A 14739-nucleotide genomic window follows, 5' to 3' on the forward strand; every position below is an offset into this window, starting at 1 on the left:
AATGAAAATCAAAGTTTTGTAAAAAAAAAAAAAAATGGTATGCAAAAGCACATCTTAGATGATGCCAATTATGGACTCTGCTATCTTAAAGAAGAGCAGTGTTATTAACTGAAAATTGATTATTTTGTATATGTCCACTTGAGGATAATATATTCAAAGTGTAAACTAATTGTTTTCAAGCATTAATACTGAATGTCAGCCTAAATTACCAACTTTACTGCAACAGGAATGGACATTAACATCAGTAATTACTTGGATTAATATTACTTTTATGATATAAAACAAAATATTTCAATTCATTGCCATGAAGTCTAAACCTACAATATTCTTTTAGCCTTAGGGACACAAAACTGTTGTGCCAAATTGCTATAATCTGTTTCTAGAAGTTCAGTCCTCAGCTCTATACTGGCTCTTTAGAAGCAATGGTCTGAAGGACAGCTGTTCTGTTTCCACCTAAGTAGAAGCTACTCATATACTTTGGTGAAGAAAACATAGAAAGCCAGAGGTGGAAAGGTTCATGAAACACGCGGAACATCATATTCACATAGCCATGGCATCCTACCTGGGGAATGGTGAGGACAGATAATGATAACAGAAGTACTGCCAACATATACTGAATGCTTACTACACACTGAGCACTATGATTTCTGTATATTATAATTTAATTCTCATAGACATCCGATGAAGGAGGTACCATAATTTTCACTATCCATTTCACAAATGAAGATACCAACGATCAAAATGATTAAACAAATCTATTTCGTTTCAAAGTCTGTCTTCTAACTGCTATTTCATACTATACTCATATTTTTCTTTGGCCTCAAAGATTCTAATAGTCATCAACAGGAAATATACAGATGAGAAGTACAACAGAAAGCAGCATAAAGACAAAGGATAATTCAGCCACATGTGCCCCACAAATACAAGTAATACAATCAAATTTAGTAAATGAAGTGAGTAAATAAACTCCTTGCGCTATAAAATGCAATAGAGATTAAGAGAATGAGTGACTTCTTCAAAGATTAAAAAATATGTATATTTTTGGTTAATGCAGATAAGATTCTGTACTAAAATAATGGGATAAATGAGTCAGCTACGATTATTGCTGAAAAATAAAGCTGAAAGGACTAAGAATGATTATGTCATGGATCAGGGAATTTTATTGGGAAGGTGCTGGTCGGATGTCAAAGAAGCTCTATGAATCATTATGATGAAGAGAAAGCTGATAGAAACTAATGTCTGAAAAGGAAACTGGAGCAATGGTTTATAAATCCTCACACCCAAGCCCATGCCACCTACCACTGCAATGTAAAGCCCCAGCTCAAGCAAAGAGGTAACAAACAATAAAGCATTTCAAAGAAATGAGAAGTATGCCGAACATTAATTCCTTTCCCCAATATTTAAGGCCAATATCTAGACTTTAGTAAACAATTTTTAAGGGTGTAAAATAGGCTTTGGTATCTGAATAAACCACTTCTTTCAGTGCACAATGGAGAGGAATATAGAATTTAAATCCTGACCTTGACATCAGCTATTTTAAAATAAAGTTTTAGGTCTATAATCACAGGCACATTAGCCAGACTTTTAAGTATAAATGATGACTCATTAGTAACTTACAGTACTGCCCAACGCTCATGTTACCCACAACTTTCTCATTTCCGATGGGAATGATGGAGCTGCTCACAATGTTGAAGTCAAGTTTCAGTCACAGAAATGAAAACAAGCATCATTAAAACAGAAAAGCAGACATCTATAACCACACTTCAGGATCTCTAGAGATGATAGATAGTGGAGTTATTATCAGTGAAAGACTGTGTGTAACATGAGAACATAAAGAAAACTTTCATTGGTATTCCTTTGGGCTAAATAAACAGCCTCTGCTCTGGTCTTAAACCTTTGACTTGTTTGGAATTCTTGTAATTCAAATAAAGAATTCATATTTACTGAGCATCTACTATGTACATCTTAATAATATCTTCTCAATTTTCCATGTTCTACCTGATTGAGAGATGGGAATTGCAGAAAATATCTACCAAGAAACTATCCAGCATTAGATATGTTTTATTGTTTCAATGTCTGTAGCACTACACAATGAATTTGTATTTACTAAAACTGCAATCTTTCTAATTTTCCTACTCATCCTATTAAGCCACTAAAGAAACACACATACAAACATCACACACGTATCTGAGGAGTGTGTGGCTCCCCATTCTTCTACTACAGCATGTTACAAAAGTTACGTGGCTGAAGGTGATTACCATTTTGTGTTTGCTATGAGGAACATTCAGCTCACTTTTAGAAATGCAATCCCAATAAAATGGAAAGCACATGGATGTACTAAAGTATTGGCTGGGTACGGGGCTGGCTTCATGTGTGTATGACCTGTGTGACCCTGCACTTCTTAGAATGCTTGGTTTAATGATCTGCTGTTGTCATCGTGAAATTCTTATTATTATTTTTTTTTCCAAGAGTACATTCATTTTTATTTTGCACTGGGCTCTGCAGATTATGGAGCCAATACTTCCTGGATCTGAATCATGACTTCACTATTTAATGTGCATAAACACAGTGTAAGCCTTAGTTTCTTCCCTGGTATGACACTCAATTAACAAGATTGATGGGAATATTAGATGAAATATCATCTGTGAAAGTAATGAGCACAGAGCCCGGCACATAGGACACAACAGACATGGGAAATGAAATGGAGCTGGAACAATTCCAGCTCTTACTTCTATGGATCTGAGACATAAAGAAACCACCCTGAGTCATAATTAGATGTTGCTGAAACTTAAACTTTAGTACTTACAACCCATATATCTGTGGTGCGATTTCTAGTCTGTTCAAGTGCATATAAAGCTCAATGTCGTGCTTCTTCAGTAGATGATCCTGGATCTGGTTGACTTTAGTAACAATAGCAATTGTTGGCCCTAAATCCTGCGGTCTAGCAAAGGGGATGGGAGTCATCAGTGTTTCTTTTCCCTAAAAACAGAAAAAATGGAGCAGGTGTTATTTCAATATGAAATGAGCAAATGTATGGACATCATACTTGAATGTACTTATCAACAGGAGCTTAAATAAGAACCAAACACTCATGATGATCATCTCATGACAAATGCTTAAATTGTGGAATCATATGCTGATTGTTATACAGATGAATTGTGCTCATAAAGGCCAGGAGATGCCTTCTAAAATATTTTCTACCTGTATTCCCTTGACCAGTTTCTCTGGTGACATTAAATATTAAATTATTAAATTTAATATTTCAAGATAATTTTTGTTACAGTGGCTGCTAGTCTACTTGTCTACAGCCAGTTTGTCTAATCAGCCATCAAACCTAAATGAAATACTCCAATAGAAAGGTATATCTTGTGGTATAAAACTTAAAAAAACAGCAAATGAAAACTGCTTTACTTTAAGTTCTCAAAACTATACAAGAAAAAAAGGAAACTAGTATTAGAAAAGAAGGTATTTTCTAACTGTCCTTCAATTAATTAAAATAGCTGAGTAGGGAGATTTTAAAACTCTCCAGAGTATAGCTGAGTTAAAAAACAAACAAGAAACAAAAACAAACCAATTATGTAGGCCAACTACAACTTTCCTTCCACCCATTCCATAGCCCATATTAAGAAAGATGTATCTGTACTACTTGTAATGCTTTCATGTAAACTTCAACTATCCGGAGTCTGATGATTTCCCCTATTATGTCTGACCCTTTCTTATGGTGAGTTTCTACCTCTCTCAAATCTTGGGATTTATAGCATCATTCTCTTCTGACTGCCTGCCTACCACTCATCCTCATTCTATTTCTCTAGCTCAAACTTTTGTTTCTCCTTTGCAAATGCTGCTTTTTCATACAGGTCTGGTCTTAGTTTAATTCTCTACTTGCATGTGATTCCCTGATCTCACTCATACACAGTGCTTCAACAAATACCCATTTTCCAAAGACTTCTAAAGCTATATTCATAACCTAGAACCCTCTGGGTTCTCTCCCATACATCCACATGTTGGCAAGGAATCCGAGGTTGCAAAAGGGTCCCTAATCCAAAAGGCCCACAACTGAGCTTATCATCATCTGCTCAAAAACATGCTCATCCTTTCCCCATACCTACCTCGACCCATCCTCCAATAAGAACACCTGATTTGCCAATTTTAGCTCTTCACAACAACTCAAGATACTCTTATTATGTCTCCTCTCCTACAGCTCAGCTATTATAACCTGGTTTGGGGTCCTACTCATTTCTTTCCTCCTAACTGGTCTCACTGCCCCTAATTTGGCCCGCATTTATTTATTTATTCATTCATTCATTCCATTCATTTATTCATTTATGTTTATTTATTTTTGAGAAAGACAAAGTGCAAGTGGGAGGCGGTGGGTGAGAGAGAGAGAGAGAGAGAGAGAGAGAGAGAGAGAATCAAAAGCAGGATCCAGGCTCCAAGATGTTAACACAGAGCCTAATGCCAGGAGCGAACCCACAGACCATCCTCCTTAAAACTTTTTTAATGGTTCTTCAGGAACAGAAAATAAAAGCAAAAAACAAAAGGCAAATTCTTGAGCCAGGTCTATGAGGCCTTTCATTACCTGGCCAGCCACTCCTCTCACTGTGCTCCCAGCGATGGGAGACATTTTTTTACCTGAAAGATCCTTTCCCCAGGGCTCCCATGGAGGAGCTCCCCAGTGTATTTAAAGATTTGGCTCAAGTGTCAGGTTCTAGTTCATCGCCTTCTTTACTACGACAGTATCCATTTCTCCTTCTCTGCCTCCTAAACTGTGAGATCTCTAAAAGGAACATCATCTTTTTATCACTGGACCACATTCAGGGGCACAAAAACAAAGAAGGTAAATCTTGCCCTTGCAGGGGCAGGGAAGGGGAAGACTAACAGGCAAAACTGTAATTCCACGTAGGGACAATGACCAGTCAGGCTGGCATGAAGTACAGAGGAGAGGAAGGGCATGTGTTAGCACAAAGAAAAATTTCCTAGAGGAGTTTCCATCTGTCTTTACAGGATCATTTCAAGTCTTAAAAAGAAATGTAGACCTGGGTGCTTCCTATAGTGCATTTAGAGATAGAAGGCCATACTGATTTTTACACCTCAATTAGTTTCTGTTGATCTGTATAGGCAAGAAAAAAAAGATACCTCTATTCTGTGGTCATTTATCATAAAAATAATACAGCCAAGACACTCTTTTCTCGTTTTATATTATCGAGTATTCTCTTCAAATGATAGGGTGTTATAATTTTTTAAAAATTTGTAATTCTTGCTAAAATTTTTCCTACTGATATTAAACTGAAATAATTTGGGAGGGTTGAATTCACATTAATTCTAAGACACCATTACCAGTCAAAAGCGTTTACTCTGAAACCAACCTTCCTTGCAGGGTGTCTGGGTGGCTCAGTCAGGTAAGCCTTCGACTCTTAATTTCATCTCAAGTCATGGTCTCACAGTCCTGAGACGGAGCTCAGCACTGGAGCTGGACCCTCTGCTCTTCCTCAACTCGCTTATGTGCAAACACATGCATGCTTTCTCTTTCTCTCTCAAAAAAAATGAACGATTTAATATTTTAATCATGTAGTTGTTCTCTAACGAAGTGCGTTGTGTGGCTGATACCATACTGCATCGGGGAAGGTACTGAGTGCAGGCAAGGTTTCTACCAACCACATGAGAAACAGATCACGACATCTAGTCATTCTGTAAGGGCCTGAAACACACATACTTCTGGAGAGATACAATTACTGGCTTTGGAGAGAACTGATCCTAAATTAACCTGTTAAAAATGTTTAACTTAATGAAATGGTGTAAATGCATTTCCAGGTTGAAGAGAGTGAGCTGTCACTGAATCAACAGTGTAAGCAGTCCATTTTTCAGATGCTTCATAGAGACGCAGGAGTAGCCTGGGAACTACAGGTGCCCACAAACTGTAGTTCGAAAAGATGCCCCCTGTGCTGATACTTACAACAGAATTTCTTAAATTTAAGAAACTTACAAGTAATGCTCATGATCACCTAAATGATAAACGGCTTATCTAACAGGGAAATCAAAAGAGAAAATAGTGAATATTAGATATTCCTTATCTTCAGGATTTATCATAATAAAAAAGGCTATTTGCATTTCACAGCTATCATCAAATGGGACCGCTACAAATATCAGCACAGCTAGCAACAACTAATAAGTGCTACTCAAACTGTCTGTAGGTCAGCGGCAGTCCACAAACTGTCCAAGGGATTCAGTGAGACAACTTGACACCATTATGAAAACCAACACACTGCTTTCTTCATCAAGAAAGTTTTAGGAAAAGTATGTCTGGTGCCCTAAGCAGCACACACAGTGATAGAGGAACTGAAAGAGAGAGAAGTGAATTAAGTTTTCAAACTTCTTTTAAAAAAGGCAATAGAATCAAGACAGATTAAAAAGGGGAGGATGAACAAAGCATTCATTATATGTTCCTTCTAGGAATGTATTATTGATATATGCAAGTAATTAATATAAATTTTCAGAGGTCCTATCTATATGTTCCTTGATAAAAAAAAATGGATATCCTTTTTGTGTTGTCTCAGCCATTTTCATGAACTTGACTCAGTGATATCAACATGAGTGGGTGAAACTGAAAAGTGTGGTAATGCTCACAGTTTTATCATTCAGTTTCGCAGACACTGTGAAACAGTTATAAGATACAAATGACCCCTGCATGATCATGATGCTTATATTTAAATGTATTTAAAATACTTTTTGTTCAAAATTTTGATTTTCACGTAAGTCTATGGCTTCATCAAGTCACCTGACAAGAATAAAGTAACTGTTCTAAAACACAATAGTTCATCAAATGTGCTTACAAGTTTCACCTCTTATAATCCTTATAGAATGTAACATATGTTGACATATTGCTCAAGAAAGACTATCACCTAGGCTGAAGGTCAGCAAATTTTCTCTGTACAGGCCAGACAGTAAATATTTTAGGCTTTACAGGTTATAGTCTGTGTTGCAACTACTCAACTCTGTAATGAGCAGTTATAATGAGCAAGTGGCCACAGACAATATGGAAACAAATAGGCATGGCTGTATCCCAATAAAACTTTTTTTATGGACACAGAAATTTGAATGCCATATAATTTTCATATGTCACAAAATATTATTCTTCTTTTGGTAGTTTTCAACCATTTAATAATGTAAAAGCCATGCTTAACTCCCAAGCTGTAATAAAAACAGATGGCAGGCCAAACTGGCCTACAGGCAGTAGTCTGCCCTGATCTAGACCAAAGCCATAAAAAGCATTAGTTATCCATTTCTGTTTTTAAAAGACGGGATAAAGTGATGGAAGAATATACGGTTTCTGACCAGAACGCAATCAATCACACCAACATAAAATAAATGAATTATATAGGGAAAAACATACCAAAAACTCTTAATGATATCCGTTGACAGAATAATTGGCAATTTTTCTGATATTGTGTAATTACAATGAAAACACCATCGTGGTCTAAGACAGCATATATGTTTGTTTAAAATGTCAGTTAACTCAGCAATTCTACTACTAGAGGAATGCCAAGAGCACTGAAAACATGTGTTGACACAAAGCTAATACACAAATATTCATAGCAACATTATTCTTAACAGCCAGAAAGGGAAAGAACCCAAATGTCCGTCAACTGATGTACAGATAACCAAAATGCGGCATATCCACACCATGAAATATTACTCAGCCACAAAAAGGAATGAAGTTACTGATGCGTGCTACAACATAAATGAACACTGTAAACGTTTTGTTAGTGAAAGGAGTCAATCACAAAAGGACACATATTATATGGTTCCATTTATATGAAATGTTCAGAATAGGCAAGTTCATAGAAAGCAAAATTACATCAGTGATGCCAGAGACCCCGGGGAGTAGGACAATGCAGAGTGAATGCTAATGGCAATGGGCTTTCCTTCTGTGGTGATGAAAATATTTTCAAATTACATAGTAGTGGCATTTGCACAATCCTGTGAATAAACTAAACTAGTAAATTATACACTTTAAAAAGAAGAATGTTATATCAGTTATATCACACAATAAAATTTATAGTTAAAAAGAATAAGTGAGTAAGGATAAACGGTATCGATGCTAAGTGTGTAAATTCAGGAGTGATGCATTAGTAAAACTAAGACAACCTATTTGATAGAAAGTTAATCTATGCACTTCAGTATGTCTATCAACTCACTAGGATAACAACAGATCAAGTAAATAAATGCACTGCATTTAAAATTCACAATAATTTTTAAGCAGTTCTATTGCATGGATAATATATTGACATATAAAATAAAATTTCTATTTATATGAAATTTCTTATATTACCATACATCTACCAAATTTACTAGCAATATGGTTTAGATCCCCAGTTCAATCTTATTCCTTAAGTATTTTTAAAGTTTTGGTTTTTTATAGTAATAATAATGGCTTTGCTTCTCTGATTAGATGTTGCTACTACTTAGTGAAATCATTTGCTTCTCCAAATATATTGAAAAGATCTGTACTATAATACTTACCTTTTGACCATCATGCTCAAAAGTAGAAAACCAAGGTTCAGCAGTTTCCATAAGTTGTGAGAACATTGCACTAAAAATTAGAAAAATAATACAGTGCTAAACCCTCATTAAAGTAGAAAGGGTGTAAAAAATTAACATAACAGAAAGCTTTTGTACTTACTAGGCATCATGTTCCAGATACTCAGGGTTCAAGAGAGTTTTCATTTCCTCACTTAAAAAAGTAATACAAAGAATCAAAATGTATAATTTTTTAATTGAAGGGAATGCAGAGGTTACCTTATTGTACACTCATAAGCCAACTTTCATACAATGTGCAAATGAAAAAAAAATCATTCTTTCTAAATAAAAAAAGTAATTCCATCAACAAACGAAACCTCCTCTTTCTATAAATATCAAAAACAAACTAGGTACCTTGTCTGTGCCACAATGAAGTACCATATTGCTCCAAAGAACAAATACAAAAGGTGACAATATATTCCTTGCATGTGCCTGATCTAGTATAAATTGATTACTTCACAATCTATTTTGTTTTTTTTTAAAACAAAACAAAACAAATTATTTACTTACTGGTCAAATATACCATATCAAAACATTCTTTTTCTTTTAATGGCTTCTATGTTTATAATATTTTAACACTCATTAAATAGTGACAGTACCTCTTTCAAATTTACTTTAGTGTTGCTTTTACCTTTCGATGGCTTGAAACTGCTAAAGCAGCATGTCCAAATTATTTAAAAGTAATTTTCAATCAGTTATACTTTCCTGGTGAGTATACTGTGTATACATGTTTTTAAAAAGATAAAACCTGGCATGAAAATAGGATCACAATACTAACTTCATCCTTATCATACTTCAGAATAACTGAAGAAAGGGTAATTAAGATATAGTTACTCTGGTCAGATCCAATAAACTCAGTATAATTAGAAAAACTCAAAATGAACTAAAAATACTCATCTGTAATACAGTAAACAAAAGTTAATTTAACAAAGACTCTATGCTGACCAAAATGGATGGCTATATTTAATTAATAAAAATTACATAAACTCATAAAACATTATGTGTTAATTTTTTATGTTCTGCATATGGATGGGTCAGCCTATGGAATACTTCCGACAAAGGTTTATAATCTCACAGCATCCATTCCCCAGATACTTCCTGGCTACCTCTCTAGGCCATCAGGGCATTTAAAGTTAGAAAACATATTCTAACAATTAGCCTAAATTAAAAATAATCACTAAAGTTACTTGCTGTAAAGAATAAATTACATGACAAACCATTTTTGTTTATTTATAGACTGGGGTTCTTTGGGGGTACTAGTCTCCTATTTATGACTTGAACTCAGTCAAACCTGGAGAGGAGAAAGGAGCTGACAGATAAGGTTCTCATGAAGCTTGTAGTGAAAGAATGTTTCATTAGAGGATGGTATTTATGAATATTATCAATCAAGAGCAATTTGCCATTACAGCAAAAATGTCTTCTTCTTGATCTATTAGTTATAGAGAGGTCTTTGGCACAGAACTATGAGTTGCAAAGACTATTAAAATTACAAATTTGCCCATGGCCTATAGGACTACAACTATTAAGTGGAATGAACAATCAGCTACGTGAAACACAACCAAATGTTTATAATTTACAAAAGTACCACCAATGTAAAAGATTCTCAGGTTAAAATGATGATAGCAAGGCTTAAAAAACAGATGGAGGTTATATAAAAACTTGCCTTGGCTGGGCAGACTCACTGGCATGAAGAAAAGCTTGGTGGTCACAGTGGAGAATAAAGACTATAGGCGCTAAGAGCTCGTGCATGCCCTGAAACATAAGAGCAAGAGAAATGAGAGGGGAAAGATGTTGAGGGCCCACCAGTGGACAGAACAGGCTCAGCTAAATGCTTCTTCAACTGATCCTCACCATCAACATTTCCATATTTTAGAGAAACGCATAAAATGAAAAGCTACAAAATGAGATTTGCTTTTAGAATTTGATTCCAATTCAACCATAGCACAAATTCTTCTTCTTTAAAACATGGAGAGCATTTCTCTTTTAAATGACACAACAAACAATAAATTGGCATGGCAGACAACCTTGCACCTGTCAGTTGCTTCAGGAACTGTACTCATAAATATGAATTTCATTTATGCAAATTATAATCATGAGCTACAGTGTAAAGATCTGCAGTAAGAAGGGCAACTGAGAACTGTAGACCTAAGGAAATTACATCCAATGTTTTCATTATATAATGGCTCAAAATTAGGATGTCTGTAGATTTAGGAAGAGCTGAAGTCAGCTAGCTGGAAATGCTGGATAATAAAAGAAACAATCTCTAGCAGGTATGACAGCAAACAAAGTTTTCAAACTAAGTATGATTTTCAACATGTTTAATCTGAAAACTACCGTAATTTTTTCCTGTCTACTTCAACTATAAGGTTACTATTAAATTCATTTAGTGAATTCACCAATTGTATTTTCTGTTTCTTTATATTAGTGTTACCCATGGATTATAGGAATAGGCACAGAAACAAAAACGCATATTAGTTACTAAGTTATCTCCAAAAGAAAATTATAAAAATCCATTATTTATCCACTAATGTGGAAAAGCAAGGTATTCCACAACAGTAATTTGCTTTTTTAACTGAGATGCTTTCCCCCCTTAAGCAGCAGCAAACATATTTGGCAAATTAAAAATAGACTATTTTCTGTCTCTTAAAGTGAGTAAATTAACATTTTCCTTATGCTTAATAATTATGGGTGCTCTTTTATAAAAAAATAAGACAAAACACCACCTTTATAGGAAATAAAAATAAAATATGGAAGCAAAGAGAAGAGTTTCACTGGTGGAAAGAGAGACTTCTCACGATGGAATGATGGAAAGGCAGTCACATAACCCTCTGTACGTTCTAGAAGCACCAGACTATTATTAGAAAGCTAGCGGTCAGTGCAAAATAAGATGAAAGTGAACTCTATCAGAGTTCATTTATAAGTTATCACTAGCCTTGAATTAGGACTTAATGACATTTGTACAAAATCATCTCTGATACACTGAATAGTTACTTGTGATTAAGACAAATTACCAAACATCACTTCAATCTTTTTAAGTAACCACGTCCTTAATAAACAAAACTTTAAATGTCTATTTGCCTATCTCTTAGAGCATGATAGAGATCCAGAAAAAATGGAATTAAGTGCTGCTAAGTGTGCTTTAAAATCATCACGAGGTGTTTATTCTCCTGGAATAATCGCAAAGTATTCCAAACGCCAAGTGCCATAATTTAATCATCAAACTACAAGCTACTTACTATAGTGCTTGTACTTACTGTAGCTATAGAAAAAAAAAAAAAAGACAAGGAGAAAGGAAGGAAGAAATGGAAGGAAGAAATGAAAGGAAGGAAGAGAAGGAAGAAAAGGAAGAGAAGGAAGGAAGGACAGACTGACCAAAAGAAAGAAATTAAAAACTATGCTAGATATCCTTATGGTAATTTTTTTTTGCCTATTTCTGATCATTAACTTAAGATGAAGGCCCTAGAAGTAGAATTTCTGGGTAAATGAGTAAAGACCTTTGTTAAAGTCCCTGATATATACAATTAAGCTGCCCTTCAGAAAGAGTTCCCTCACTTGACAGTCTAAGAGTTGCCACTTCGTACCTAATTTGTAGTGTTTTATTTATTTTAATCCTGTAAAACTTCATAGTCAAATGGTTTCTTATTTAAATGCTAGTGAGGATGAGACAAAAATTTTGACCATTTTTATTTAATGAATTGCCCATTTTCTCCTAATGAAGGTTTGTTAACAGTTCTTCACCAATTCAGGAGATGAACCTTTAGTCATTTCTGTTACATATGCTTTTCCACATTCATCATTTGACTTTTAATCTCGATGATATCTTACAACACAGTGAAGGTGTATACTTTAAAACTGTCAAATCAAGACATCATCCTTCATGGCTTCTTGTTTTGCTTCCATGCCTAAAAAGACTTTCCTTATATCGAGGTTAGGGGAGTATGTAGTTTTCTTTTTTACAGCTAATTCTTTACCCACATGGTATTTATTTTTGCCCTAAAGAATAAATAGGTATTTTTCTCTGCAAAAGAGTTCAACTAATTCTTGAATAACCCATCTTCTCCCAAGGGTTCTTTAATGTCGTCTTTACCATACATGAATAGTCAGAGCTTGTTTTTTCTCAGCTTTTACTGGCATTCCATTGGCTTATCCATTATTGACAAGAACCTTACTATTTTAATTACTTGAGCTATAAAATATTCTAGTCCTCCACATTTTCTCTTCTTTTTCTCAAAATTATCTTGCCTATTCTAACTTAATTAGAAGGTAAGCTTCAGTATCATTTAGTTAAATAAAATGTTAAATACTGCAATTTTTATTGGCATGGCATTAACATTACTTGAAGAAAATAGATATTTTAAAGAACAACACATTTTCTAGCCCAAAAGTTTATAAAACTGCTTAGTTTCTCACTAGGTTTTTGTTGTTGCTGGTGGTGGTGGTGGTGATCTTCTGATTGGGCCTTTTCCCCCTCCATATATTCTCTAATTAATGACTGGCTTAATAAGAATGAGTTCTTGTGTAAATGTTATCTTCCCACCCTCTTTAAATTTTCTCTTCCTTCTGGTTTCTATGACACTATTCTCTCCAGATTCTTCATTTGCTCATGCATAATTCATCTTCCAAATTCATATTTCAAAAATAGGGGTGCCTGGGTAACTCAGCTGGCTGATCGCCAGACTTCTGATTTTTGCTCAGGTCATGATCTCAGAGTTGTGAGATCGAGCCGAGTCCAGCTCCATGCTGGGTGTGAAGCCTGCTTAAGATTCTCTCTCCCTCTTCCTCTGTCCCCTGCCCCCTACTCGTGCTTTCTCTCTTTCTAAAAATTAATTATTAACTACCTACGATAATGCTGAGAACTCAAACGTAAATGAAGTGGGCAAGTTTCTAACCATTATGGAGTTCGCACTCTAGAGAGCAAGACACACAATAATAAAATAAGCACAGAATGACTATACAATTATAAACTGTGATAAGTGATTTCTACGTGTAGATACAAAAATCCAGTTCCTACTACAGGATCAGCACATAGAAGGTATTCACTGGATGGTGCCTGACTGATGAAATATCTGCCTCTCCATATAGCAATGTATTGGTAAAAGTTGAACTACAATATGAGAAATAAAAAAAGGAGAACATTAAATCATATATCGAATCAGTAAATAAGGGTGCTCTTTGTATAATGGAAATTAAGAGTCCCCTGAATATCATTAGGACAACCTTTCACAAATTCATTGTTGACTTCTAACTAAACTGGGGATATTTTCTCAAATAGACTTGAAGAGATTGTTGGTTTTACTCTTAATTCTAGACTAGTAAAACCTGATTAAAAATTACAAGTGGCAAGTTTATAAGGATCTTTAAAGGAAAAGAAAACTATTTAGAAAGGGCCATGAATACAGTATGCTATAATTTAACAAAGCATAATAAAACATAATATATTGTCAGTATATGTATTGGTTCCCTAAATGTGTATTTTGCTTTCCTCTATACCATCGGCATTTCTGCTTGCTTCAAGTCTTTATCCCTGCTGGATTGTTAGAAGTCACTGCACTCCAAACTCATGCCAGTTGAACATAAAGGTAACGAAGTTTTCTTCATCAACAGCCTGTAGGCTCACAAAATTGAACCTGTTCTTTTATCTGCCTGTGTTCATTTAGCCCACCAAGCAGTCTTTATTAAAGCTGAGGCATCAGGCAGTCAAAGTTCATTAATACCATTTATATAATCTCTGCAGTTTCAATTAACTCAGCAAGACATTCTACTACATGATAACAGTCTCATTAATTCAATAAAATCCCATAACTATTAACAATATGGTCGATGTTAAACGGGGTGTCACCTAGTACAAAATAATAGCTTTAACAGCTTGTGATGAAACTCAAGTTTTTTTTTCTTAAATTTGATCTGGCTAAATATTCAGTCCTTCTTTAGCAAGGTATTATTTCTATGTAAAGAATCTATAGGATTTTAATCATGTACAGGGAGTAATTAAGTCTTACTAAGTGATTCCCAAGAGTAAGTTAATAGTACTTTCTTGGTTTTGTCTAAATTATCCAGAATCTGACCTTCCATATTCTTGTTTAGTCTTCCTTACAAATGCAGTGGGCCCCATGCATCACAATGCCTGAGTGCAGTTACTAGGTTTTTGTTCCTTGTCTGTGG

The 14739-nt window shown here is 34.9% G+C and overlaps 1 protein-coding gene across 6 annotated transcripts in view; it reads right to left on the minus strand.

Annotated features, from left to right (window-relative positions):
• The window catches only part of TBC1D5 (TBC1 domain family member 5), a 540103-nt gene that overhangs the window by 204507 nt on the left and 320857 nt on the right, over nucleotides 1-14739 (minus strand). For all 6 annotated transcript variants that reach the window (XM_039250589.1, XM_039250592.1, XM_039250590.1 and 3 more), the window contains 4 exons: nucleotides 10241-10329; nucleotides 8681-8731; nucleotides 8521-8590; nucleotides 2807-2979 (listed from right to left, as the gene is read on the minus strand). In XM_039250589.1, the coding sequence (XP_039106520.1) occupies nucleotides 2807-2979; nucleotides 8521-8590; nucleotides 8681-8731; nucleotides 10241-10329 (383 nt within the window). The remainder of the gene's footprint in view (nucleotides 1-2806; nucleotides 2980-8520; nucleotides 8591-8680; nucleotides 8732-10240; nucleotides 10330-14739) is intronic.

This window comes from Hyaena hyaena, unplaced genomic scaffold (genome assembly GCF_003009895.1).
Source record: "Hyaena hyaena isolate Hyena2069 unplaced genomic scaffold, ASM300989v1 scaffold_375, whole genome shotgun sequence".
In the NCBI taxonomy this organism is placed as follows: domain Eukaryota; kingdom Metazoa; phylum Chordata; class Mammalia; order Carnivora; family Hyaenidae; genus Hyaena; species Hyaena hyaena.